Source organism: Macadamia integrifolia, chromosome 12 (genome assembly GCF_013358625.1).
Source record: "Macadamia integrifolia cultivar HAES 741 chromosome 12, SCU_Mint_v3, whole genome shotgun sequence".
In the NCBI taxonomy this organism is placed as follows: Eukaryota; Viridiplantae; Streptophyta; class Magnoliopsida; order Proteales; family Proteaceae; genus Macadamia; species Macadamia integrifolia.
In genome coordinates this window covers 14,071,916-14,098,853 of record NC_056568.1, presented here as the reverse complement: position 1 = coordinate 14,098,853, position 26,938 = coordinate 14,071,916, and the positions used below count along the sequence as shown (strand labels likewise).

General features: G+C 36.6%; 1 protein-coding gene across 6 annotated transcripts in view; it reads left to right on the top strand.

Annotated features, from left to right (window-relative positions):
* The window catches only part of LOC122057755 (probable plastidic glucose transporter 2), a 15,456-nt gene extending 649 nt beyond the window's left edge, over positions 1 to 14,807 (top strand). For 4 of the 6 annotated variants that reach the window (XM_042619999.1, XM_042619997.1, XM_042619998.1 and 1 more), the window contains exons 2-15: positions 476 to 629; positions 888 to 999; positions 1,123 to 1,190; positions 1,276 to 1,408; positions 2,565 to 2,664; positions 2,765 to 2,877; positions 2,991 to 3,084; positions 5,779 to 5,932; positions 6,034 to 6,177; positions 6,272 to 6,345; positions 6,934 to 7,022; positions 13,123 to 13,237; positions 14,027 to 14,210; positions 14,449 to 14,807. In XM_042619999.1, the coding sequence (XP_042475933.1) occupies positions 533 to 629; positions 888 to 999; positions 1,123 to 1,190; positions 1,276 to 1,408; positions 2,565 to 2,664; positions 2,765 to 2,877; positions 2,991 to 3,084; positions 5,779 to 5,932; positions 6,034 to 6,177; positions 6,272 to 6,345; positions 6,934 to 7,022; positions 13,123 to 13,237; positions 14,027 to 14,209 (1,476 nt within the window). In that variant the 5' untranslated portion in view covers positions 476 to 532 and the 3' untranslated portion in view covers position 14,210; positions 14,449 to 14,807. Of the gene's footprint in view, positions 1 to 41; positions 158 to 475; positions 630 to 887; positions 1,000 to 1,122; positions 1,191 to 1,275; positions 1,409 to 2,564; positions 2,665 to 2,764; positions 2,878 to 2,990; positions 3,085 to 5,778; positions 5,933 to 6,033; positions 6,178 to 6,271; positions 6,346 to 6,933; positions 7,023 to 13,122; positions 13,238 to 14,026; positions 14,211 to 14,448 lie in introns of those variants that run through there. The other 2 variants (XM_042620000.1, XM_042620002.1) reach the window with 2 other exon arrangements.
* The last annotated feature ends 12,131 nt before the right edge of the window (positions 14,808 to 26,938 follow it).

Sequence of the window (26,938 nt, the reverse complement as noted above, 5' to 3'; positions counted from 1 at the left end):
AAAAAAAAAAAAAAAAAACTGAAAAGCCCTGAACTTTTCCTTTTGGGTTCTTTTGTCAAGAGGGGATCTTTCACAAAATCTAGTCTTTATCTTTTCTCCTCTTTGAATCGTATCATCTTCTTTTCTTATATCTATTGCGGGGAAAAGCTTTGATGTGGTATTTTTTTCCTTTCCTGGTTTCAGATTGTTACAAATTTTTATTCAAAATCTGTATCGAACGCTTTTATTAGATCTGCGATCAAACCCATCAGCACTAAAACTGTTACGTTAGGACTGAATCTAAATTTATTGATCCTGTTTTTGCCGTCTTACGTTGGAAATTGTTGAACTAGTGGGATTGTGTTTCTAATATACCAGAGTAGGTAGAAATAGAACACCTGAGATTTAAAATCTGCTATTTTGGTTGGGAAACAGAGCGTAATGGAACGAGTATTTCTGTGCCCTGGAATGACGGAAGCTGGCTTTGTTTTTGCAGTTTGATCGTTAAGTTCTTCAAGCTAGTCCTTTGACGAAAAGGACGTTTAATTTTGGTATGCTGGGTCGTCCAACATTCATAGAACCGTCCTCGACGTACAAGAGAATGTCGTCGAGAGATTATGTGAATCTGCCCGATAAGGAAGAAGATTCAGGTACTTGTAGGCTCTAGATTGTTCTTATTAATTGTTGCCGATCTTCAACCCCCTCCCCAAAACACACATACACACCTACACGACCGTTAAGATGTGGTCTCTGCCTCTGTTTTTCTTGTGTGGTTTGGCTCTAGACGCCTCTCTTGAAGTGTCTCTTGCCCTCCTGCAACAACTTTATCCTATAAAGTATTAGCAGTTGTTTGAAACAGTGGTTTCATCTGGGTTTTGTATTGGGTCTAAATTCTTCAATTCTTTTAGCTCTTTTGCAGAATGGTATGGGACTCGAAACAACAAATCCTTCCTGGAAGCGTTCTATTCCCCATGTACTTGTAGGAACCATTTCGTCATTCTTATTCGGTTATCATCTTGGGTGCGTTCAACATCTTTTAAAGGAAGTTTTCTTATGCTATCGTTTCTCATTAACATCATTTGGTGTTTCTAGAAGCTTCTAGTTTAGAATATTATTTGTGGTGTTTGATTTTGTTGTATGCAGAGTGGTCAATGAACCACTTGAGAGCATTTCTTTAGAACTTGGTTTTGGTGGGAATAGCTTGGCTGAAGGTACTCTTTCTTCCTATGGTATTTATTTTATTTTTATTTTGAATCTTGATTACCATTTTAACAGTTGTCTCTTTGTCGAGTGAAGGTCTAGTGGTGAGTACGTGCTTGGCTGGTGCTCTTGTTGGATCTTTAGTCAGTGGTTGGATTGCAGATGGGCTTGGTCGTCGTAGGGCTTTCCAATTAAGTGCTTTACCAATGATCATTGGTGCTGCCGTGAGGTATGGGATACAGATCAACATGCGATTTGTTTTTGGTCTCCTCCAATGTTCATTAAGTAGCTCAACTTTATTAGTACATGTGTCCCCTGAACTAGGTCTGGAAATTCTAATGCAAACTGTCATTAGCTCAACTTTATTAGTACATGTGTCCCCTGAACTAGGTCTAGAAATTCTAATGCAAACTGTCATTTGGAGTTCAGTAAACATTAGTCTCCAGAGCCTTTTTTAGTTTAGAATTTTCTGTCTATTGCAAGAACTGCGCATTATTCTGATCTCTCCTTGTAAATTGTTTTCATTGGTGCCTCTGGTGGAAGTTTCCCTAAGGGTCCGGTGTATATGAAACTCGTTGACTTAGTTGCCTCCAATTATCCTTGATTTTGACTTGCTATCTCATTAAAGAATTAAAAGTCAGGACCAAAGATTGGATCTGAATCAGTGGATCCTGGTCAACTCGTGAGTTGATTAAGCCTAGGCTGGCCAATCGTGGTCAAGTTTGGGTAGAAGCTTTTATGGGGGATCAGTATTGTATGGGTGGATCAGTGGCTCCGCCTATTTACCCAGTCCAATTTCCATCCATCTCATTGTTTTGTAGTCATTTTCTGGAATGACGAACACTTAAAGTTCATTCTTGAGTTAAACATGTGCTGGCATACAATCCTGTCAGCTCGAAAGGGGGACTTTCACCGGTTACGATAATTTTTACTTAAACATAGTCGTCACGACATCTAGGCAAACCAAGGCGTTGGAGGGGGCCTGGATGCAAGGCGACCCAACAAGGTGCCAAGGTGCCTGCCTAGGAGACCAATGCGCCTGGACGCAAAGGCGTTGCCTAGGCAACACCTTGGAAACTATGGCATAGAATCTGATTCTTAATAAACCATGACACCATATGCATATGTTCAACTATTCCAGCTATTTTATTAACTATGTGTTTTGTACCTTATGTTTCCAATAGATGATCTAAAGGTTATTAAATGCTTAACAGGCAGTTTCCTGTCCAAGCAGTCACTCAGGGAATAGTTAGAAGGACAAACTTATGTAGATGCTAAGAAAGAACGAATTACTCAGAAGTGAAAGAATGAAAGACAATGTCTTTGAGAGCTTTGACTAGTAAATTAAGTGCTTACTTTTTATGATGCTTACTCTGCCTTTGCAGTGCAACGACAAAAAGTTTGGAGGGTATGCTTCTTGGGAGGATCTTAGTTGGAACCGGAATGGGTGTGGGCCCAGCTGTTGCATCTCTCTATGTAGCAGAGGTATAAGAGATGGTTTTATTGCTCACTCTGTCATTAGTGAGTATGTTTCTCTGTCTTGTTACTACATTCTGATATAATTTTTTCTCCTATATGTAAGCAGGTTTCACCGTCTTTTGTGAGGGGTACTTATGGAAGCTTCATCCAGATTGCAACATGCCTTGGGCTTATGAGTGCCCTCTTCATTGGCATCCCTGCCAGAGAAGCTGTTGGTTGGTAGGAGCATGCACTAAACTACAAATTTTGAGATTTGGACGATTTAGTGTAATATTTTCCTTTCTGTTTGGAAAATATGGACTGTATTTGAGTCTGACACCCCAAATTCTCAGGTGGCGGGTGTGTTTCTGGGTGTCTGCCATTCCTGCTGTAATACTGGCTCTAGCCATGGAGTTCTGTGCAGAGAGTCCCCATTGGCTTTATAAGGTCAGTTGGTTTCAGTTTATTTATTCCTTGCCTTCGAGATGCTTTTTTCTTTCTTCTTGTATTCGACCCACTGAGCCTGGACAATCATCTCATCTCTGTCTGTCTGTCTGTCTCTCTCTCTGTAATATTTCATAGGCTTAGAAAAATGTCCATGACCAACTCTCTTTTGCTTCATATGAATAAAGTATCCTAGTTATATGATTGGGGTAATGAACTGTGCTTTCCTTTTTATTCTATATGGTATCATATAGGTTAGAAAGCCAGTCATGTGAAACTAAGGAAATATATAGGCGTACATTATCTAGGTGTTCCGTAATAGATGTTAGTGAGTAAATGAAAAGAAAAAATGAGAGAAATTATGAGAGAAGGAAACATTAACTGGCCCAATGATAAAGCATGGTATCCAAAAGGCAAATTTTTATCATTTATGCAATACTGCACGGCTGTGTCCAAAAGAGTGTCTACCCGTGTCTACATCTGGCTGAGATGACACATGTCAACTCATGCGTAATCTTTCGGGACTGTCCAACAAAATATAGCTGCTTTTGAATGAATGTTACTTCATTTTTAGAGTTCTTTAAAAAAAAAAATGTAGTAATCAAAGAAGCAGCTTTATTTCACAATTAGTATTACATAAATCTTATTTGACATGGAGTCCCAGATGATCCTATGCATAACCCACTTGGTCATTGCAATTGAATCATTTGACAGTCCGATGTGTAACTTATACCACACTGTATGTTGCACAGACTCATAAGAAAAAAAAAAAAAAAAAAAAAAAAAAAAAAAAAAAAAAAAAACGCTAATTCCTTTGCACGGTATTTTACATTTGTGCGTGATGTCTGGTACAAAAACAATGGTACAAAAACAATGTATGAAACACATTTTTTATTGTATGTATGATAATGATTTTATATCTACTGGTAATTTTTATACTTAGTAATTTCTCTGATAGAAAAGATGAATCAATTTATATTATTGCAGAATCAGTGATTATGGTAATCTTATGTGATTAGGTTATAAATGCTGGAATTGAATATTCTGTAAAAATCAGATATATCCAATGCCCTGGTAATATTAATGTTATAAGCAACAGTTTTAATGTAGGCTATTGGGCTATACAACAAAAACTCAAGCCTTATGTGCTTATAAATATTAGACTGTGTCCTACACGATTGACGACAAGTAATATGTTGTGGTATGAAAACAAAAACAATAAAATACTCCTATGTATTCTTTGATGTAGATTTGCACCCATGGACTGATCCAAACCCATCTGGGTATCTAGATAGAGTTGAACCGGATCCAATTTCGGTCTTTGACTAGTAGGATCTCTTAGGATTTTATTTCTATTTTCATGCAATCTTTTAATTTTTGGTAGCTTAAGTAGGAGATAGCTACTAGGATTTAGTTTCCAATTAATTTGAGTTTCCAAATTAGAGTAGGTTTCCTTTTAATGTTGGTTTTCTTTTACTATTTAAATGCATGTAATCGTTCAATTAGAGGACTGATTGAAGAATAGAAGAATGAGTTGAATTTAGTGTTTGAGTGCATGCAGGCAGTGTGCAATTCTCCCCCCCCCCCCATTTTTCTTGTGTGAATCTTCTCTCCCTCCCCTGCAACTCTGAGTTCATCTCAGAGATTCTTCCCTACCCCTACCGGCCCTCCATTGTTATTACAAAAAAGTTCTTGTGCAGTCGTGTGCTTTAAAGTTGCAAGAAGATTCATGCCCTGAAGGTCTTGGTGAAGGACAAAGGATGAAGAAAATTGGTTGATTATTAAAGTAAGAACACAGGAAGCGCCTGGTTTTATTATGGATGAGTTCATGAAATCTTTGAGGAAATATTAAGGACTATGGTGTTAGAAGCGAGTAGGTGAGAGAGATCCATCCTAGTTGACCAAGTTTTTTAACACTTCATGAGACCCAAAAAAAAAAAAAAGAGTGCTAGCTGATAATCTGACGCAGTTCCCTCTATGTGAATTTGTTTTTTTTCTTTCTTCTTCTAGATGACAGTTCCATTGGCAAGTCTGAAGGTGGTAAGCTTTTGAATTAAAGGTTTTAAAATAATTTGGAGTAAAGAAGAACTACAGTTTAGTTTTCAGCAACGATTGGAGTTAGTAATGGGCAAATAGTCAGAATGATATCCTAGGAGATGCCCCAAAGCAATCCACCAAGTGAAATAGAATTTTTTTGCTCTTGGAGTTTGTGTGATTAGTGCACATCTATCAAATTTAACGAGAAACTGGCAAAGATGAGTGTGTCTCCAGCAGCAGATTTATGGATGCCAGGTAATCAACAAACTACATGGCCATAGAATGAGTGTACTCAAGATGAGTATTGCGTAGGACAAGTGTCACAAGTGTCAAAATCGTTATGGATAAATATAGAAGTGATCACTAGTGAGGAGTAGTTTGGTCCAGGGGAGAGGCTCTAAAAAGAAAAGGAAAAAGTAATTAAGGATAACTGTGGAACTGATCACTCAGTTTTTGCTTTATTATTTCATTACAGTTTTCCTATTTGTTATTATTCCTTCTCCATTGTATAAAGCAAGTACACCATTCTTTTGTGTTCTCCTAGCAAGACAGGCCTAACGTATACCTCTTTATATCATCCATTACAAATTCTATGACTAGTGCATTATTATATTCTTGTGAAGAAGTAACTTCTGACAGTTGCTTATCTGCATGGTACAGCGAGGAAGATGTGCAGAAGCTGAAGTTGAATTCGAGAAGCTGTTAGGAGAATCACATGTCAAATCTGCAATTGCTGAACTGTCAAAGTTGGACAGAAGTGATGATGTAGAAGATGTAAAATACTCGGAGTTATTCCGTGGCCGCCATTTTAGAGGTATCTGCATATTGTTGCATTTATCTGTTCCTGTGGTGTCAATTGTATACATGCTCATTTTGTATTATATGCATTGCCATTTACGTTTTCCTTTTATGCAGTTGTTTTTATTGGGTCAACCCTATTTGCTTTCCAACAGCTGTCTGGTATTAATGCTGTATTCTATTTCTCTTCTACCGTCTTTAAAAGAGCGGGAGTACCATCAGACCTGGCAAACATCTGTGTAGGAGTTGCGAACTTGTCTGGTAAGGGCTAAGGAGGGCTAAACGCTCAAGCATCTGTTTTGCATGTGTTGAAATTATAGAGCTCTCTCTTTTTTAACTGTTAACTTGACTGCAGGGTCAATTGTTGCGATGATTTTGATGGACAAAATGGGAAGGAGGGGGCTTCTTCTGGGGAGCTTCATGGGCATGGTAGAATTTCTCATAAGAGACCGTTTTGCGAAAAATTCTTTTGTGCACTTGCTATTTTAGTTGGAATTGCGTTTGATTGAATTATAGAATATAAGTGGCATAGTCATCTCTCTGGTTTCAGGTTGGACACCATGTAATGGTACAACCTAGAAAATCTTCAAGATTGGGTGTAATATGCCAACTAGGTTTTTTCTTTTTCTTTTCCCTGCCTTAAAATTCTCTTAGTGTATATGGTTGACCACATTTTTGGTTCCTCCATGTTGCATTTCAAGAGTCTGCAAATTTATTCTTATCCATTTCATTGTTTTGGTTAAATAGCTTCCTATGATGTTAACCACTGGAAGGTGGATCCATATCCATTTGCATTTACTGACAGATAATCTTTATTCTTTACTAAAACAAGAAAAACCCCTTGGACTATCCCTGCTGTCTGATGCATTTTCTTGTGGATCCATATCCATTTGCATTTACTGACAGATAATCTTTATTCTTTACTACAACCTGAAACACCCCTTGGACTATGCCTTCTGTCTGATGCATTTTCTGGTTCTGAAAAATCTTACAAAATTTTGTATTTGACTGATTCAGGCAGGAGCGATGGGTCTCCAGGTTACTGCAGCGAGTTCTTTTATACCAGGCTCTGCAGCTTTGTATCTATCCGTCGGCGGGATGTTACTGTGAGTAATGATTCAAGATGGTTCTATAAGAAGCGGCATATGAGATCAGATTTAGATTTTTAAATGTTCTTTTCATATGATGATTAGGCTGAAGAAAATTCAACTTATGCAGCTGCTTTATTTAGCTTTTATTACTTAGATATCTTGACATCTAGATTTCTGAAATTTGGTCCAAAGTTTTGGTTTCAATCCAGGACTGAACCATAACTTCACTGTTATATTATAAAAAACAAAATTTTGCAATTGGAGTGCCAAGAAAGTCTCCAAATGGGACATGGGATGTGAGCTGAAAATAACTGGATGGATTGATTGGTGATGATATGGACAAAATATTCACAAAATTGGAGTGCCAACAAAGATATGAAGTGGATAGATATTTGGACCATTAAGGATACGCATCCTTAACTGGCTGTAAGGGAAACCTTTGCCTTTCTAAAATAGCTTTCCTATTTTTTCAATCTGAAATCCTAGATTATAGTGCATTCAACCTAGGTAGATATAGTTGGGCTTCATGATGTTTCACTAAGTTTTGGTTTAGAATTACCAAATTGTCAATTTTCACCAAACTCTTAGTGTAGAGTCACTGAAAAAGAAGAGCTTGTGTACCAGAATGGATTAAGGATTAGGAATTTGGAAGAATCCTCTGTTTTGGTTGCTAGATTGAGCTTTCTAGGCGAAAACAGCAGCGAAGTAATAAACGGGAAAAAGATTAGTGCAACTTGAGTTTTGCATATGAATGAACTCCAAGTGTTACATTTAGTACAGGAATTTGTAACACCCCGGCCCATAGTTGTCATGGCGTCAAATCGATCCAAGGCGGTGGAGGGGTGGTTAATCGATTTGGCGTTGCCATGGCGGTCAAATCGCCTATGTGCCATTTTTTATTTTTCTTATTTTCTATAGTTATTTAGCATTGCTACAAGTCTACAATATATACTCTATAACATATAAAACCAACATTAAGCAACATCAAATCATCAAAAATCAATATAGCCATGTAATGTCATAAAAAATCAATATGAATTATTGACTTATACAATTATACATCAAGTCATCAAAATTCAAAAATCACTGGTTCAATTAAGTTTTTAGTACTGGATGGTTCTTATGAATAGAAACCAAAAAGGGTCCTGTTACAGTCAAACACAATTTACCCATCTGGTCCAATTTGGTTTTAAAACTATGATGGGATCACTGGCTGACCATAGTTGATTCAATGTAAAAAAGATCGAGTTATGGGTCCCCCCTGCCCATTCCTTTTTTTTTTTCCCCCAAAACTTTAACAATTCTTTTTAAGTGTCACAGCACAACCTATTTGAGTTACCCAACGATCAAACTGGGACTTGGCCCCTGAACTAAGTCAATGACGGGTTGAGGTTTTCATGTTTGATAACTTTGGCCATGTCATCTTACATGTACAACCTATTGCATGTGTGAGTAACCTTCTCTTCTAATCCCATGTGAATTTAGATCTGATTCTCCTTTTATTTTTTGTGTTCGAAAAAAAAGAGGTGAAGGAGAGTCGAACACACCAGAGGGCAGAGGCAAGGAACTAAGGAAGAGGGAGAAGAAGATTAGAATAAGAGAAGAGACTAACCAGTAGCAGAAAAAGGGGGAAAAAAAAGATGTGAAGAAGAGTCGACCAAACCAGACTACTGGAGGCAAGGAAGAAGAAGATTAGAACAATAGAAGACGAGAAGAAGAGAAGACTAGCAGAGCCAGAGACTGAATCACTTAGTAGTCGTAGAAAAAGGAAAAAAAAAAAAGAGGTGAAGAAGAGTTGAACATAACAGAAAATAGAGGCAAGGATTCATACCTATCTTTGCCGGAGCATGAAAGTAGGAATCGTTGGAGCAGGAGCAGAACTATTCGTCTCTTCGTTGTTCACCTTCAGATTTAGGGTTGAACTGTTGAAGTCTTACCGTTGAAGAGAGTCGCGAGTTGAGATTTAGTCTATTAGGGATTTAGGTCTTAATTTACATTTTTTTTTTTTTTTTTTGGTACAACTTAATTTACACTTTTAGTATAAAGGACTTATCCCATGTAGCATTGATTTTTACACTTCAATTACACCTGCCAATCATATTGTTAGAAAGAGAATCAATATTAATAATTAACAATAATAACTAAAAAAAAAAAAAGAAAAAAAAAAAGGCGACTGATTAATGTACAAAATGTAATAAATCGTTGCCAGGGATGATTTGGCGACGCCAAATGGCCCTTGGCGGTCGATTTATGAGACTGACCCTAATCGGTCCACCATTTGCCCTCTCCAAAACCCCGGGATGCCTAATCGCTGCCTTGGCGACGTCGTGACAACTATGCCCTTGCCCCATTAACCTTACACAATATTGTCCTCTTTAGCTTATGGACCTCAAGGCTTTAAAACGCGTTGTGCCTTGTTAAGGAGGCTAGAGGTTATTAACTAGCCCAGTAATCTCTCCTTATGCAATGTGGACTAAAGTTTACACACCCTCACTGATCTGCCGAACCCCATGGTACTTGCCGCATTCTTCGTGGGGACACCTCACCGATCTCCCAGGCGCGTATGGTACTTGCCGTATTCTTGGGTGTCATAAAATCATTACACTAACTCTTCGTGGAACCAGCTCTGTACTAACATCAGCAAACAATTGGGATTCCATCATCTAAAAAATGTGGGAAAGCATTTCATGTCTGCCCAGACCCTGGGACATCCAACTCTTCCCCCACTCTAACTTCTATTTAAACAAGTACTTTGATTCATAAAGTGAGACCAGTTCCATACTTGTAGCAAAATATTTGTAAAGTGAACCAAATGTGACCCAAGAGAAGCTTTTGAATCCCCAACCCACCAACCCCCCCCCCCCCCCAACCCAAAAAAAAAAAAAAAAAAGAAAAAAGGAAAAGGACTGGACTATACGTTGCTAGTTACTTCCAAACATAGAGCAAATACTGTGTCCTGAAGTATGAAACTGAACACTGCAACTGACCTAGTTAAGCCCTATTATTTTGAATTCTCTTCAATTCCATGGGTTTCATGCCTTAGGTAATTTTCATGTGGACCCAAACCATAATTGTATTGAATTCAAGACTTGGGCCTTGGAACCCTGCAACTTAGGCCTCCTTTTATGTCTTGAGGAGTAGTGAAATTTCAGCCAATGTGTTTTTCACTTCTCAAAACGTGTGGTCTCAATTATAGTAGATATTTGAGGACTGAACATGTCAGGGAGAACATCAGAGACTGTCGTACCTCATAGTGAAGCTGAAGATCAATATCTTGTCTGTAGCATGCATTAGCATAAGTGAAAGAACATGAAAGGTTTTATCTCTAACGTCAGAATCAGGAAATCAAGCCGTGAGTTTCTTTATTTTCACCCACCAAAGCCATTAATATAATCACTTAGTTGTCAAGGTGTTGCGTTGGCACCCAGGCTATTTTGCTGGGGTCTAGGTGACTTCCGTCTTAGTGCAAGGCACTGTTTAAATGATATTGAACCAGGTTTGACACTTATTTATGCCAAATAATTATTTGAGTAAATGGAATAACAATTATAAAATTATTTACTTAAATCAGTTATAAAATCATTTACAATTATAAAATATCAATTAAGTAAAGTCATTTACTTAAGGTATTATTTATAAATAAGAAAATACCCCTTTTTGAATCCAATAAAAATAGTTTTAAAATAAAATTTCAAAAGGGTAAAAATTTAATGATGCAGGCCCATATTAAGGCCCAAGCCCATCAAGCCTAGTCCAAGACTACTGGACCAAAAGAGAACTAGCCCAAAATCAACAAAACCTTGCTAGTGGAGAATCTCTACAATGTCTCTTGAACTACCCTAGTAGATTGATGATGTGGAGAGCTTCTTAGTGGTTGATGACATGGCAGCCCTCCTCCTAAAGATTCTGTCCAAGCTCTTCAATTATCCCACCCCAAGAGTCTTTGTTGAAGACTACGGAGAGGCTAGAAGCATCTTCTAATGTCTCTCTATTGAGATTTGAGACACTCACTTCAACCTTGGAGCTTGCATCAAAGCACGTTAGAGCAGTCTTATGTCTTGGAATTTACTTTCATTTATTTGTTTTCTAGAGTTTTCTTTCCTTGGGAATTAAGCATGTAATCTCAACCGTTGAATCTCAATATTTAGTTACAACGGCTGAGATATCGTAGGAGCTTTTAGGATTTCTTTTGCCTTGCCTATAAGAAAGGCCTACCTATCTTATTTGTAAGGTATTGAGTTTTGATTATACAAAGTGCTTGAAGCATTTGTCTTGAACCTAGAAGAGAGAAGAATTCACCTTTGATACCTTGAAGAGTTTCACCCTTCCTTGAAGAGTAAGAGCTTTCATAATCTTCTTGCTTTCCTTTAAGAGTTGTTAAGAAGGTGTTTGGTATTGTTGACACATTATTGAAGAGAGTTTCTCAATCCACATCTATCCTTTCATATTTCATATTTCTTATTTTATCCATCCACAATCTTCTTCCAGAATTTGGATTTGCAGAAGATCAGTGTTCGCCGCTCATTTTCACTTACCGACAGTGAGAATTTGAAGAAACTTTCTTTAAGTTGTAGCCCTATGAGTCTTCTTTGAATAGGATTTGGAATTGCATCATTCCGAGCTTTATCGAGTAAGTTATACTCAATCATCTGAAGTTGCACAATTTTGGAAATTTTGGTATCCAAGTTATGTTTTCTTTGAAGCTTGGCCTATCACTCTCCCAATCCGATTTCGACAATCTTCTTTTGAGGGTTGCGTTAGTCAACCCCCCAGTTAACGAACAAAAACAAAATTTTCGGTTGTAGGGGCGATTTTCAACTTTCAAATATTAGGGTTTTTTTCTCAAATCTAAAAATTTCATAAATATTATTGTTATAGAACATCACTAAAGACCAAAATAATGACAAAATAATCTTTTGTTTTGATGTCTAAAACTTTATTTCCATTCAGGACGATTTTAAATAGCATTCGTGCACACTAGATAAGGTTTGACCAAAACATAACTCCTTCAAGAGAAGTAAGTTTTTAAGTTATTTTGGATTTGTTGGAAAGTTGGTTTTGTGCACTGCCTAATACAAAAAGTCTCATGTAAAAAATAAAATTATTTGATCAATCAAACTTATTAGAGGACAAGAACATTTCTCTAAATCTATAGCTGTTTAATTACTTGTAGATAAGGTCATATTTTCCAAGAATAGTATAAAGTAAATGTGAGACTAGGTATACTAGGACAAAGATCGTTTCTAAGAAAAGTGTAAACCAAATGTATGTTTTGATTGTTTCAAACAATCCATAGCTTGCTTCTGTAGTTCTGTTGTCTTCAAGTTCTATGTTGGTTTTTGATTGACTTGATGTGGCCTAATGTTGATTTTTTATTGACTTGATGTGACTAATGTTGATTTTTTTTTATGACTTGATGTGACTTATGTTGATTTTTGATGACTTGATGTGTCTTAATGTTGATTTTTGATAACTTGATGTGGCTTAGTGTTGATTTTTGATGATTTGATGTGGCTTAACGTTGATATTTGATGATATGAGGAATATTTTGTAGCATACAAAATAGTGTTAGAAAAAGGGAAAATAAAAAGTAACACTCGGATGCCTTATCGCTTAAGCGCTTAGGCGCCCCTCCACTGCCTTGGGTTGCCTTGACAACTATTTTGGGCATGGTTTCAAGTATCGGTCTGGGCTCGGCCGTATCGGATTGGTGTCGGCTGAGACCGATCCCCAATCCCTGACCGATCCAGATCTGTTTCAGGGGTAAAATAGTAAAAAATAGTACTTGTTATAAAAAGTAGGGGTAAAATTGACCAATACCCACCGATCCAATCCGGATCGGTATCGGAAGAGACCGATATTGATACCGTCCCCTAAATCCTTGACTCTGGGTGTAAAAGTTTTAGAGAATTGAGGCATAGATGAACAGAACCTTATATGTCGGCAAAACCATTAGCATATGTGAAGAAGCAATCTCTGGGTAAGCTATAGTAGTGAAGTAGCATAATAGCAGCTTGTACAAAACCGATTTGGCTATCTTCCTTTAATAGTGGTTTGTAGAACTGTTTGTCGGTAATGCTCAGTAAGATAACTTGTTAAGAACTTATTTGTGCAGGTTTGTCTTGACTTTTGCATTGGGTGCTGGTCCAGTCCCAGGTCTTCTCCTACCTGAAATTTTCCCCAGCAGAATTCGAGCAAAGGCTATGGCAGTCTGTCTATCTGTACATTGGGTGCGATTCTTCTTCTTGCTTTCTTTCTTCTCAAAAGATCTCTTCTCTTATGGAAAAATTCTGGAAATTGGTCCAAAATGAGGGAAAACCGAGGGAGCCCAGTAAATCCTTCTGATATTGGAATTTGGCTTCAATGTTTGATCTTCTGCTATTCCGAATTGATGAACTTCATGGAATTAGTGTTGAGATTTTATTAGAAGTTTGGACATAGTACAAATTTTGCTCTCTGGGTGAATGGGCTGGATTCAAATGTCAGTTGACCAGTATAGGCTAGCATATTGAGGAGAAAGATATTTGATTTATTTTTCATCGTGTTTCCCATAATATAGAAGGTTTAAAATATTGTTTGTGGAGTTCTAACCATTTTGTTGCTTTCAGTACTACTAGTGCTCTAATGGTCAATGTCACTTGATGGGAGGTCTTGTACTAGGTGTTTCATTGCCTGTGGTATCATTGGGCACATCTGTTGTAAATGTCTTTACACCCGAGGAGTTGGATCTTCTTGTTTTTCAGTTAGTTTTTTATTTTTTAAGCATTCAGAGCTAAGAAGTGTGTTGGTCTTTGGTTTTGGAGCTGAACCAAATCATTATGTATTGTGTTTTTTATTTTTATTTATTTATTTATTTATTATTATTATTATTATTTTTTAATTTACAATGATTTTCCTGTTGCTGTTATGCTTGAGTTTGCCAGTTGTCTGATAGGGTGGTTTCCTGTAAATCCTGTCGCTTCAACTTATGAACTTAGATGCCTTATTTCTAATTGACTTATTTGTGCCTCCATTTTCAGGTTGTAAATTTCTTTGTGGGATTGCTGTTCTTGCGTTTGCTGGAAGTACTTGGGCCACAATTATTGTACTCATTCTTTTCTACTTTTTGTTTGATGGCTGTGGTTTTTGTGAAGAGGAATGTTGTGGAAACCAAAGGAAAATCACTTCAAGAAATTGAGATAACTCTTCTTCCACAAGACTAAGGTTTTGTATTTCTCTTGCAAATACTTCTCTTTTCGAGTCTGACAAATAATTCCGTTAAACAGTCACGGGGTCTAGTTTCAGCTGAAATTACCTTATTTATCATACGAAAAAACATGAAAACAAAGTGTGCTGGAAATATATAGCATTTTCGTGGAAATTACATTCATCTAAGTTGGACCGTTCATATGGTGACTGAATTCACCTTTCTTTGTGTATTAATGGGTATTGTAATCTGCAGGTAGGAGAATGGAGATGGAGATTTTTAAATGTAATTGTCATCTACGTGCTGGCCTGGTCTGTTTGATTTGCTCTCTTTGTTGAAAAAGTTGTCCAGGTGATACAATTTATTCACAGATTTTGGGAGACATGTTGCTGCTAAGCTATTTGTTAACTAGGTGATAACTGGGTTGGGCTGGTGTATATTCTAGAGAGGGAGGGTTGTGTGAATGTGTTGAGAGCAACATGATGTCATTGCAACCTTCCATCTTAATATAGTATTAATGATTTCATCTTTCTGTAAGGATGTTGAGTTCAATGCATGGCACTGAAGAATAACATGTATCAGTCATTAATGAAATGACTTTCTTATAACCATTACATGCATCTATAGTTTGCATTCTTATGCATCCATCCATCCATCCATCCATGCTGGTAGACCCAGGGCCCCTTGTTCACATTTTTAGTTTTAGATCCAAATGAAATTTGCCAAGTGGAAAAATGAAACATCGAAATAATTTTAACATTATTGAAAGGGTTACAGGCAGAGCTGAGTACCTGTCCTGGGACAGTATCTCTATATATGAGATGAAATATGATCAAATTTTGAAATTTTACATGTGCTAATCCAGACTATTACCAAATACTTGAATGTTTGAAATTGTCACATCACTTTAAGAATTGGTTAAAGTTCCTTTCCTGATGGGCCCTTTGGAAGACTTTCCCCAGCTGGATGGAGATAATATATGCCTTTGAATTGGTGGGGTCTTTCATGTGCTTAGAGGTGGAGTGCCTTGGAAAATCATGAACCATGTTAATGAGCATCAAAGAATGGAGCCCCTCCTGAGCAGATGTGTACAAAAAGGAAAGGTGAGGGGAGGGAAAGGTTTTCCCTACAATATTGTTAAGAAGTATTGAGAAAGACGTAACTTTTTCAGCCATGTCCATCTATTTCGAGGCAACACAAGGTTTTCCCTACAATATTGTTAAGAAGTATTGAGCAAGACGTTACTTTTTCAGCCATGTCCATCTATTTCGAGGCAACGTGTTTTGTGGAAAATACGTTTTCAAAATCATTAGAAAAAAATACTTTTCAAGGATTCTCAAGTCCTTGATTCTATACAAAGATGTGGAAGAAGGGTAGCTATTGAACCCTACCTCTGTTTCTTGAAAATGCATTGATTGTTCCTCAGTATTTGGTTGGAGATTGAATCCATTTTGCAGCAAGAGGAGGTGGAGGTAAAATCACTCTTCTATCAGAATCAAATCAATTTTGGGGGATGGTTTTTGTTTCCTGATATTCATGAAAAACTACAGTGAATTTAAAGATTCCTTAAATGGATATTGTTGAGTGTCTTTGGAGCTATCACATCTCACTGCAATAAAAAAAACCTTGTGTACTCCTGTCTCACAGGGTGTCTCCAGACAAGTCCACTTTATGGAGTGCGATAGTTTTGTCATTAATTTTGGCGAAAAGTGTCCAGACAATTCCACTTTATAAGGTGGGATAATTATGTCATTAACTTTGGTTTTTATAGTATTAAGTGAACATCATGCGAACAGTAAACTGGAAATATGGAAAAAATGTATTGCATTTAATGATACAAGGGGACAAAGAGCCCAAGCAGCAGTACTCTACAGGATTGTTTTTGTAGCAGGGAGTGAGTAAAAAAAATGGCTGCTAGCCTACCTCTAGTAATAGTCTGGGGAATGAAATCCTAGGGGCAGAGGTGAAAAATATACTCGTAAGGTGGAATTTTTCAATCTACCCTCAAGATTCCATTCCTCTGGCTGCTGCTGGGGATAACAAGAACTTTGCTGCCAAGTTTCATTCGGAGTGTTATGATGATAACGACGACAACGATGACAACGATGACAACAATAACTCAGTTTATTCCCGACTAAATGGGGTTGGTTATATGAATCCAAGAGAGGATAATAAAAAATGGGAGAAACAACGGTATCCAATAGTAGTGTTGCGTATGTCCAGAAACATGGGGAAGCAGAGTCAAAGAGGGTGGGCGTTTTTTCACAGCTTGGTTCCACTTTTCCATATGTCTGGGCGTAGGCAACACTATCGGATAACATTCTTTTATATAAATAGGAAGAAACAAAGCAACACCTCAGGAACATCCCACCTAAATGGGGTTGACTACATGGATCTTTGCCCTCCAAATAGTTAGTTCTAATTGATGTTATACTAGAGTCGAAACCTAGGTTCCACATGTATTTTTCTATTACTCTTCCTATGGTTATTTTAGGCATGCCCTTAATTCTTTTAGCTCCTTTAATCTGAATCTATCACTCCTCCATATTTTCCATCCCAAAGCCCCAAAGGTCTCCATAGAGCATAGCCATACCCTTAAAATGACATTCTCGGAGCTTGTCCTGATTTGGGGCAGCTCCCAAATCAACTATAATCTGGTCATTTTTTATTCTATCTCTTGTAGTTTTGCAAGATATCCATCTCAACATCCGCATCTTTGTTACACTCAACCTATCTATATTATGCTTCTTGATTGCCCACATTTCGTTCTATACATCGTAGCTGGTCTTACAACGTCTTACAACTATCATGTAGAATTTTCCTCTAAGATGTATAGGAATTCTTTGGTTGCACAGTACTCCCAAGTCACCTCTCACTTCATCTATACTACTTTAATGCTCTGAGAAATATCATCTTTTATATCACTTTCATTGTTTATGGTTGATCCCAGATATAAAAAATATTCACATTGCAGTATCTCTTTCGTCAAGTTTCATTACATTGTTGTCCATCCTAGTGTGACTAAAGTTACACACCATATACTATAATTTTAAATGTGTTGGGTTTGATTATGAATCTAAAATAAAATGAGATCTTTTGGTCATTAACAACACACACGTTTATAATTTATTGCAAGAGGTCTTCCTAGATGATCCAAATGTCTATCAAATAGTAGATTATGAGTCCAAAATTTTGTGGATAGGTAGACCATGAGTTTCCATCATCGTATTAAGTTTAAACTCAGACAAGTTGGGGCCAATATCAAATATCAAAATAAATATTTAAGAGAAAAAAGAAGATAAATAAATTTTAATTAGAAAATAATACAAAAGGTAAAAATTCATAACACAAGATATGATTGAATTTGCACTTCGCGGATTAGATCATTCTCTAGATATCATAGGGGTCAACACCATTCCATGTCTGTCACCCCCCAACCCCCCCCCCCCACCCCCAAGCCAAAGAAAAAAAAAAACCACCATTCCAGCAAAAGGGACAGTAAAGTAGATTCTTCTTATGTCCTCAAGTAATCTTTTATATTGATTTTTATTCAATCAATAAAACAAACTAGATCCAATCCCCCGCCCCCCCCCCCAAAAAAAAAAAAAAACCTAATATGAAGTATAAGAATCATCCTGAGTTGTGACATCAAAGTACTATTTTCCTCTCACATGTGATATATTTTTTCTATATTTCTCGGATCATGTGGGCTGCATATGGATGATACTAGTCTCCACACCATTGGTGTAGTATGCATATTCTCATCCATGGTCCCGTCAAATGGAAGAGAGAAGCATCATCAGAGAAGAAGAGAAGTTGGATAACATTTGTTTGCTTTTTGCCCTAGATGCTCATGGTGTAGTTGCAATGAGAACCCCATTACGTTGATTCCCTTATTATTATTATTATTATTATTATTATTATTATTATTATTATTATTATTTAAAAATCAATATATTTGGTTTTAATGAAAAAGAAAATAATACCAACTAGACAAAGTATTATGTACATTTTCATGAACTTTATCTCTTCGTCTTTCGAGCCAACCAATTGGCCACGGTATTCATCTAAAAAAAGACCACGAAAAATAAAAATTTCTCTTTCTTAAGAATATTCAGACCCAAAAGTAGTAGTACTAAGATTAGATACATCACATGAGTGAAAATGGATCCCAAGGCTTAATAGTCATTTCTTCAATAGGAGTGGGGTTGAAAGGAACTGAAGTCAGAATTTTCAAATCATAGACCCACTTACAGATATTATAATTCGAAGATAAAGGGTTATTTAAATAAATAAATAAATAACACCAAATATAATAAATGTTAACAATAGCAATAGACACAGCTGGAGAATTGGATGATGAGCTTGACCAAGATTCTCCATCCCTAGCTAACTGGAGACCCTTGGTATATTCATGTGGATCAAATGAGTCCTTCTATTGCTTTCAAGAATCATTGTGGGGTCTAGGTATTTTCTCTCAAAAATCAAAGTGGGAAGAAGACCAATTTATTTTGGTCAAAATCTCGCCCTCCTCCGATGGCCAGAATTACTCGAACTAGGATTAAGTGACTTTGTTTTAGGCTGGTTTTCTTTTGTATAAGATGTAGTAGTTGTGGTAAGGGTTGGTAGGGGTGTGGTCTTTTCCCAATCCTATCAATCGTCTGGGTTGGCAGTTGGCCATTGTTTTGTGGTGGAGGTCATTCGAAGACTAATTAACCAGGCGTCTTCAAGATGTGGCTGACTATATTGTGTTTGGTTCGTCGGAACTCAAATAGCTTGGAAATTGACATTTTACCATCCAACTAGATAGTAATATGATCATGGAATATTGGAGGAGCAAATTTTAGAGTGGCAGTTGCCATTGATCTTTCAAATCCTCGCTTATAAAGTGGGAGAAAATTTTTCATATAGATATCATTTATAATTTTATTTTATTTTTTTTATGATGAACAAACATGGTATTAAATTAGTGTATTGTAAGCAAATCTTAAAGGGCTTTTTGCTGTGGAATTTCCATACCTGCTCTTTAGTTGGGAAATTATATTAGAGCATACATCTTACTTCTAACAATGCAACCAGACCTACAATAATATTTGTAGTATTTAAGGTACACTTTCTCCTAGCTCTAACAAAAATCAGTAAGGCAGTATCATTATTAAGGGTAAATGTTTGACCTTGACAATCCAAACCAGCCCTGGCCTGTCCTGAGCCCGAACAGGGTTTGGGCCAAGTTTTTTGACCCTAAGGGCGGGTTAAGGTTGAAAAACCCCAACCCTGACCCAGGGTTGGGTTGGATTAGGGTTGAGGCCTCAACCCGGCCCAAACCGACCCGAAATTTAACATTGCATTTTTATAATAGAAATTAGGGCTCCAATAGGTATTTTATTTTTCTTTAATTTTTTTAATATATGAGTCATGAATGGAAAAAAACATGTCAATCAAGGTTAATCCAACCATTATAGAAGCCAAGGTCAACCCAACCCAGGCCAACCCAGGCCAACCCGGCCCCTGATAGGGTCAATTAGGGCCGGGTTGGGCCTAAACATGAACTCGACAGGGTTAGATTGGGCCTGGATTGAATTTTGAGGACCTAGGGTTGAGCTAGGATTTTAAGAAACCCGGCCCAACCCGACCCTGTTTCACCTCTAATCATTATGCTTATGCTTTGAAGGGACTGAAATTTCAATCTACTTTGTGATGCTAATATAAGTAGAATTTTGAGGTTGTTTGCAGAAAAATTAATGCCAATACCAATGATTTTTTTTTTTTTAATAATTTTTCTCCCTAGGGTGTAGAAAACCCTAGTGGCTCAAAGAACCATTGCCCAAGTGTTTCTTTGCATGTTTGTTGAGACAATGTGGCCCCTGCATGAGCTAGGAAATATTAATAGGAATGTCATTTTGCATTTCATAGGTGGTGGGGCGGTCATTTCACCCCATGTATCTAGGCATAAGGGCCACACTCTCCCACAAAAACCATTTTTCCTTTGTTTATTTAGAAATGAAGTGAGTCAAGATATGCTTTATTCCGGTAAATTCTTAGAGAGATTTCTTACCCTTCAATGTGTCAAATAATTAATTTATATCCATACTGTTTTGCCCTTTTAGAGTTGGACATGATTTTTTTCCACTGAGGATAAATGCTATCATTTCACTTTTACATTCGGAAAATATGCATGTCAATGGTAGCATTTGATAATGATATAACAATAAATCACTTTCAAATTATTTTTAAAAACCACCCTTTTTATACTGACCACTAACATAAAGGAATGTATCATGTTCCAAAAATATCTATAGAGGTACCATTAAAAAAATTATTTTTTCTTTAAATATTTAAAACTCAAGTTTTGTCTAACATTAAATATGTTACTAAGTGACATATATTACAACAAAATAAAAACAATGCTTTGACTTCAAATATTTAGTAATCTTCTAAGATATGGCGCCCCTTCTTTACTAAGTCTGTTTGGATCATTGTGAGGTGTCCTTCTCCAGAGGTGGATTAGGTGTCTACGGTATGTTTCATGAGTTTGTATCCCTAAGCATTCGGCAGCAACTTGAAGATGTTTGGTGGATGCTCTTACTAATAAAGATCAGCTCCACAAGCATAAAGGTTTTGGTAGTCCACTTTTGTTGCTTCTGTTGAACGTGATTAGAGTGTAGGGACTACTTATTTTTTGTTGATATTTCACTAGAAAAAAAAAAATAGAGAGATAAACTTGGGTCTTTGTTTTCCATCTAGAAGGCCCGGGGTAGTACTACCCCCATATGGACACAGAGAAGGCTTTGCTTTATATCTTTAGGGATACGAGATGAAGGCTTTTCCTTGTATCTCTGATGGTTAGGGACTGTTGATGTTGTGGTAGTGCCTTCTCTGTCTTGTCTATGTCTTGTGGGGCCTTCTGAGTGTAGGGGGTCCTATCCTTGAAGCTTAGTAAGGTTGCTTTGGTGTTGTAATTATTTTCCACTCTTTGCAATAAATTGATTCTATCATTAAAAAAAAAAAAAAAAAAAAAATAACTTTTTTCAAATTTTTTTTAAGCATGTTCATTGCTGTGTATAATGCACAAGGTAGACTGAGATATTATATTTTGGATTGTTTAAAGTTGTTAAGTGAGAGGGACCCTTGCTGATGGCTATGCTGAAGGTGGGGTTTCTTCCCTTTTTTTTTTTCTTCTATCATTTTGTTTGTTTTGGTTGTCCATTGTGATCTTTTATATATTCTTGTTCCTATTTTTCTCTTATTTATTTATTTTTATTTATTTATTTTTATTTTTAATATAAATTAACTTGTTAGCGGAAAAAAAAAAAAAATAATGCACCATTGATTTTATTAACAAAAAAAAATAATCAATACATCATTGAGCAAGAAAAATACAGAAACATCAAGAGACTAAACTTTTTTCTTTTTTTTTGGTAAGATTAAGAGACTTACTTTACTTTAGACCACCTGTTTTTGTACATTAACTCCATAAGTGAAGATGAACAAATGGAACTCCACTAGTTAATTAATTAAAATGGTATTACAACATAATTACTCAAATCACAAAAGGTAAAGTCTTATATGAAGAGAAATACAATCACCACCAACAAAAAAGTTTAGTGCCCAAAATAAAGTATTCACAACCCTCATAGCACCTCAAAATGTGTATAAGCTCAAAATGCATCAAAGTAAGTAACCTTATAACTTGGAAGCCACCAAAAGTGATTGTTTTTTCAAACCATATATCATTAAGAAATCAAATTTAAGAGAAGCAATTTGATTGGTATGGCCTACGGTTTCATCTTATATGAATCAAATAATTGGAGCAATTCTAGGAGGAACCAAAATTTTAAATTTGATCAATATAAGTGGATGATTTAATATTTCTTCATTCTTCATTGTCATTAACAGAAAAAAATAAACAATGCTTGGATGGGTCGATTTCTTGATGAATCTTCAAATAAAAAATATCTTTGTTATACATTTGCTCTATTATTTGTATTATATTTTTATAATAATCAGTCCCAGTTTTAATATTTTTTATTTTTTATGTTGGTCCTATTATCCATATTGGCCGGGCCTCAATATTGGGTTTAAAAAAAAAAAAAAAAAAAAAAAAAAAAATGGAGAATCCTCCAATCAAAATACTTTCTATCTGGATTTTTCTTTGTCTCAATAAGATAATCTTCTCCTAGATAATCATTAATAGATATATCACTAAGACAATAACAACCACACCTTGGCTATCTTTATATATTGCATCAGACTTTGCAAAAATGCTCCTTCCATTGTATTCTTCACCCTTTCTTAGAGGTCAGAGTGCACCACTTCATGCTAGTTGCTACTTGCAGCTGTAGTTGATCCTTCTCATGATTAATGTTTACATCAATTAATAAGGTAATTTTACCTCTTTTTTTTTTTTTTAATGATAGGTTACCTTCTACTTTATATCCTAGGTATCCATATATCCTGAAATAGGCTTAGACAAATGCGCACTCCCACCCCAAAGTGATGATTTCAATTCATGTATCTAATCAACTTGTTGAATTGAAATATATGGACCCTTTTTATAAATTTTTTTTTGGCTAAGTAATCAGCACCTGTATTAGAATAAGAAAAAGGAAAAAGGGGAAAGAATATATATACAATCATACAGAGGTTTAACACAAAAGAAAACAAAGAAACAAATGCTTAAGCCACTGAGCGCCTCCCCCCAAGTGGTCCAAGCCCAAAAAAGAGAACAAAGAGGCGGCGCAAGAGAAGCAACATCTCCAAACTAAGGCTTAATTAAGACCTATTTGGATTGATCCAATTATGAGGTAACACTTGCCATTTTCCGACTAGGAAAATTATCCTAGGAGACTCCTTCCCTTTAAAGAGGATCACTCGGTCCCCAAATTTTTAGGGTGGCTCATCATGTTCAGGAGCTTGCTATTTACAAGGACAATGCAAGTCTTATTCTGTCAATTAGAGGAGAGGGATCAATATATGAATGTATGGTCCTATGCAAAAAATGGTCCTATGCAAAAATGGCAAGAGACCTAGCTAGTAGATCTTATCCCACCAAGAATTTTCAGTTTTCACTTAATATTCTTGAAAAATACACTTAACTATGCCTAAATACATAGAGTGAGTTTCATCCAAAAAAAAAAGAAGAAGCATAGGGCGAGTGGTAGTGGCAAAAAATAAAAAACCTCATATAAAGCACAAATTTGGTATGCATGTAGGTCTTTTCATTCCCTATTTATCTATTACAAAGAAAAGAGGGAGAAAAAAAAAAAAAAGGTGAAAAAGGGTAAAATTTTAGCAAAAAAAAAAGAGTTTTATGACCAAATAAGTTAGTTGATGAAATTACCCAACCAACAATCTAATATGAATCGGTCATATGGTAGAGTAAAGTCACCTAATTTGATATATGGTTATTCCAAAGTGGATCATACCTACCCATACAGTAATAATTTTTAAAATCATCTGCCACAAGGCACAATTCAGGTGGGACGTGCTTCCAATTCTTCCCACATGGCTGTTCTACCATCTTTTTGACATTAAACAGAGGGCTAAGTTACCTAGTACGGCTTGTCTTGATAAGCTTTTTAAAACTGCCCAAGTAATTACCACGTGACAAATCAGATGGGGTCCAAATTTTGTGAACATGTACCTCAAAGTCTCTTTCATATGCATAAAATTTCAGCCTAAATAAAGCTCGTCAAGTGACAAAATAAAACTCTAAAAATCTAGGGACTACAAAAGGGTGCATAGGCATATAAGGATGCATGCCTGTTAAGTATTGATTGATTCAGGTCCTAAAAATCTGACATGTGGCTAATCCAACCCCCTAGACCAATTTATCCAATGGTTAGAATCAACACATTATCATGCCATGTGGCTATTTTGCATTAAAAAAAAAAAGGACAAATAAATATACAACGACCAAATGTTAAAATTTCACAAATAAAAATTGATTCTCAGAATAATGTGGGAGAAAGTTTTCCTCCGCCCCATAGAGGATGGTTCACCCACCATTCTTTGCCCATAATAAATGGATTCTCATTCATTGTGAGAGGAGCTCGATCCTATGTTTTAGGTTGAAACAAAGGGAGTCTTTGAAAAAGATGTAGTGCAGCCCTTACATAGCTAGGATCAAATAACTAGAAATCATTGAATCCCATCTTTCAACAGTTTACCATTCTCGAGCTTTAGGCCAATAATCTTGTGCTCTTTAGAAAGGATCTTTTGGAGAACCATTTACTTCCCATTATCAAACCCAAAATTTTATTTTGAATGATCCATATCATCAAATAGGATCTAACGTACAAAATCAGTATTCATATGAAAACGTACTCACTATCTTAGGAAGAAAGAACGCTAACCAATAGTGTGTACCTATGTCGAGACACAGTGGATATTAAAAGATCTTGTTGTCCTGTGCTGAAGATTCTCGTGCGTACTCTCCCATTGGTCATGGGCGCTAGTGTGTACGTGCATTATTGGATAGCATTCTCTTGCCCACTATCTTATTATAATTAGGAAAACGTTTTCTGTGGGGGAATGTGCCCCTGCACTCAAACACATGTGGGGTGAAATGTTTGCCTGTCGTTCATGAAAGAGAAAATGACTCTTCTGTGGATGCATTCTCATGCACTCCCATTGGTTCTCGTGCACACAAGAATTGCACTCCCCCATTGGAAACATCTCTCCTTATAATTATTAGGGAGACATCATCTGCATGTGGGTGGGTGCAATAGGGATGCAAACAGGGATTCATACAGAAGGGGCACGGGTTTCAATAGAGGAAGAAAGAAATATATACAAAGGGTGTTAGCTTGGGATTGAGATCCTCTACAGTGCACATCAGCATGTAACGTAGATCCAATGACTAGGAATGCCTTGAGCTGCCCTTTGGCACCTTGAGTTGCGTGTCTCAGTGTTCCTGGCTGTTGGATGATGCGCTACATGCTGATGTGAGCTACCAAGGAGCCCGATCTACTTAGCTTGCAGAAATGCCCCACCTTCTACAATTATTTTGGGACATGCTTTTGATAATGATCACATTGCTAGACTCCGAAAAGAAGAAAAAAAAAAAGTGAGGGTTGTAGAATAAGAAGAGTAATGATGTTAATCAGTTCAGTTTTTTGAGTTATTCCATCCATTTGGTTTTAGATGTAATGTATCTAAATCAAAACCGAATCAAATCGAATCGATTATTAATTGTCTCATAGTGGCCAAAAGCTAATCGATCTCCACTCTTCATCAAATGGAGCATCATCATAAACCGAAGGTTTTCAATCGGTTATACCCATACATCTAATCCTATAAAACCTCTATTTTCTACTTTCAACCCATATTTTAGAGATAAAACACTATACAAAATGGGTTTCAAACCTAGCTTACATTGTCGACTAATGCATGCCCTAATTGAGACTTAAATGAAGATAGAGAGTGGGAAGATGGCTTAAGTACAAATAAGAGAAAACAGAAGGGAAAAAGTTGAGAGAGAGAGAGAGAGAGAGAGAGATTGTAAAACTCAACTGCGAAAGAAGTGGATTGCAGAAATGATTTCAAATACGATGTTCTGATTGGCTGCCCCCGGCCGACACGAGTCAATAATCCAGTAGGTTAACTAGGCCCAACTTGGACCCGTTAAATGGAGAGACCCTTTATAGGATAAAATGATCACTTTCATTTTTGTATCTTTCTCCACCTTAATCCGGCAAGAGGAGGTGTAGTGTCGGTAGATAAATAGAGTATGAGAAGTGTGACAGATCCGCTTCACACGGCGGCTGTACCGGCTTTTTCATGTTCATCGGTTTTGGCACACTCTGTGTTTACGTAGTACGTGCGTAGTACACACCACTACCTATGTATCTATAGCTATCTGTTCATCGGAGCTCGTTTCCGGAACCCACTTCAGGTAAAGGCCTAAACCCAAGCAATAGGATTCTCTGGTTGGTTTTGGTTATGTTTATTGATGGAAGCCGTTAAGCTTGTCTGGGGAAATTCAAAACTGCTACAGTAAGGAGGGGAACAACCAGGATGGGAAAGGGAATTCCACCTGCTATTTTTTTTAATTGAAAAAAATATATTATTTATTATTATTATATATTTTTTGCTTACCAGCACTGGTGATTTGATTTTTCGACTGTGGGATTTACTAGCTGATGATGGAAACTGTGAAGCTTCTCTGGATTTGATGAGAGGCAGTTTAATTTGATGGAACTTCTGTCATTGCAGACCTGCTTCAGCTAATCTCTTGCAAGATAGATCAATAACTTAATTTCTTCTTCCTCATTATTTCAGGGAGGGAAATCTAATTAAGGATTTTTTTGGCAAAGTTTACAGTAAAATCTGCTATGTCTTAGTCTAACATATGTAAGGGACTTAGAGGCTGACTTCCTAAACCGTCCAAGATTTAGATTATCTAACTTCAACGTTGGGGGCTGTCTCCCCCCTTTTATTTTTTCGCGAGCTTGCTTCTCCAGCTTACAGTAAAATCTGCTATGTCTTAATCTAACATGTGTAAGGGACTTAGAGGCTGACTTCCTAAACCGTCCAAGATTTAGATTATCTAACTTCAACGTTGAGGGCTGTCTCCTCCCTTTTATTTTTTCGCGAGCTTGCTTCTCTTGTTGATAGCAATTTCATAGGTGGGAGAAGTTAGTCTCGGTGTTTGAGTTTCTGGTCTTTCCAACTTGTATTTTTTCTTCTCTGTACTTTTTTTTTTCCCTTTAATACAAATGATCTTTCAGTAAAAAAAAAAAAA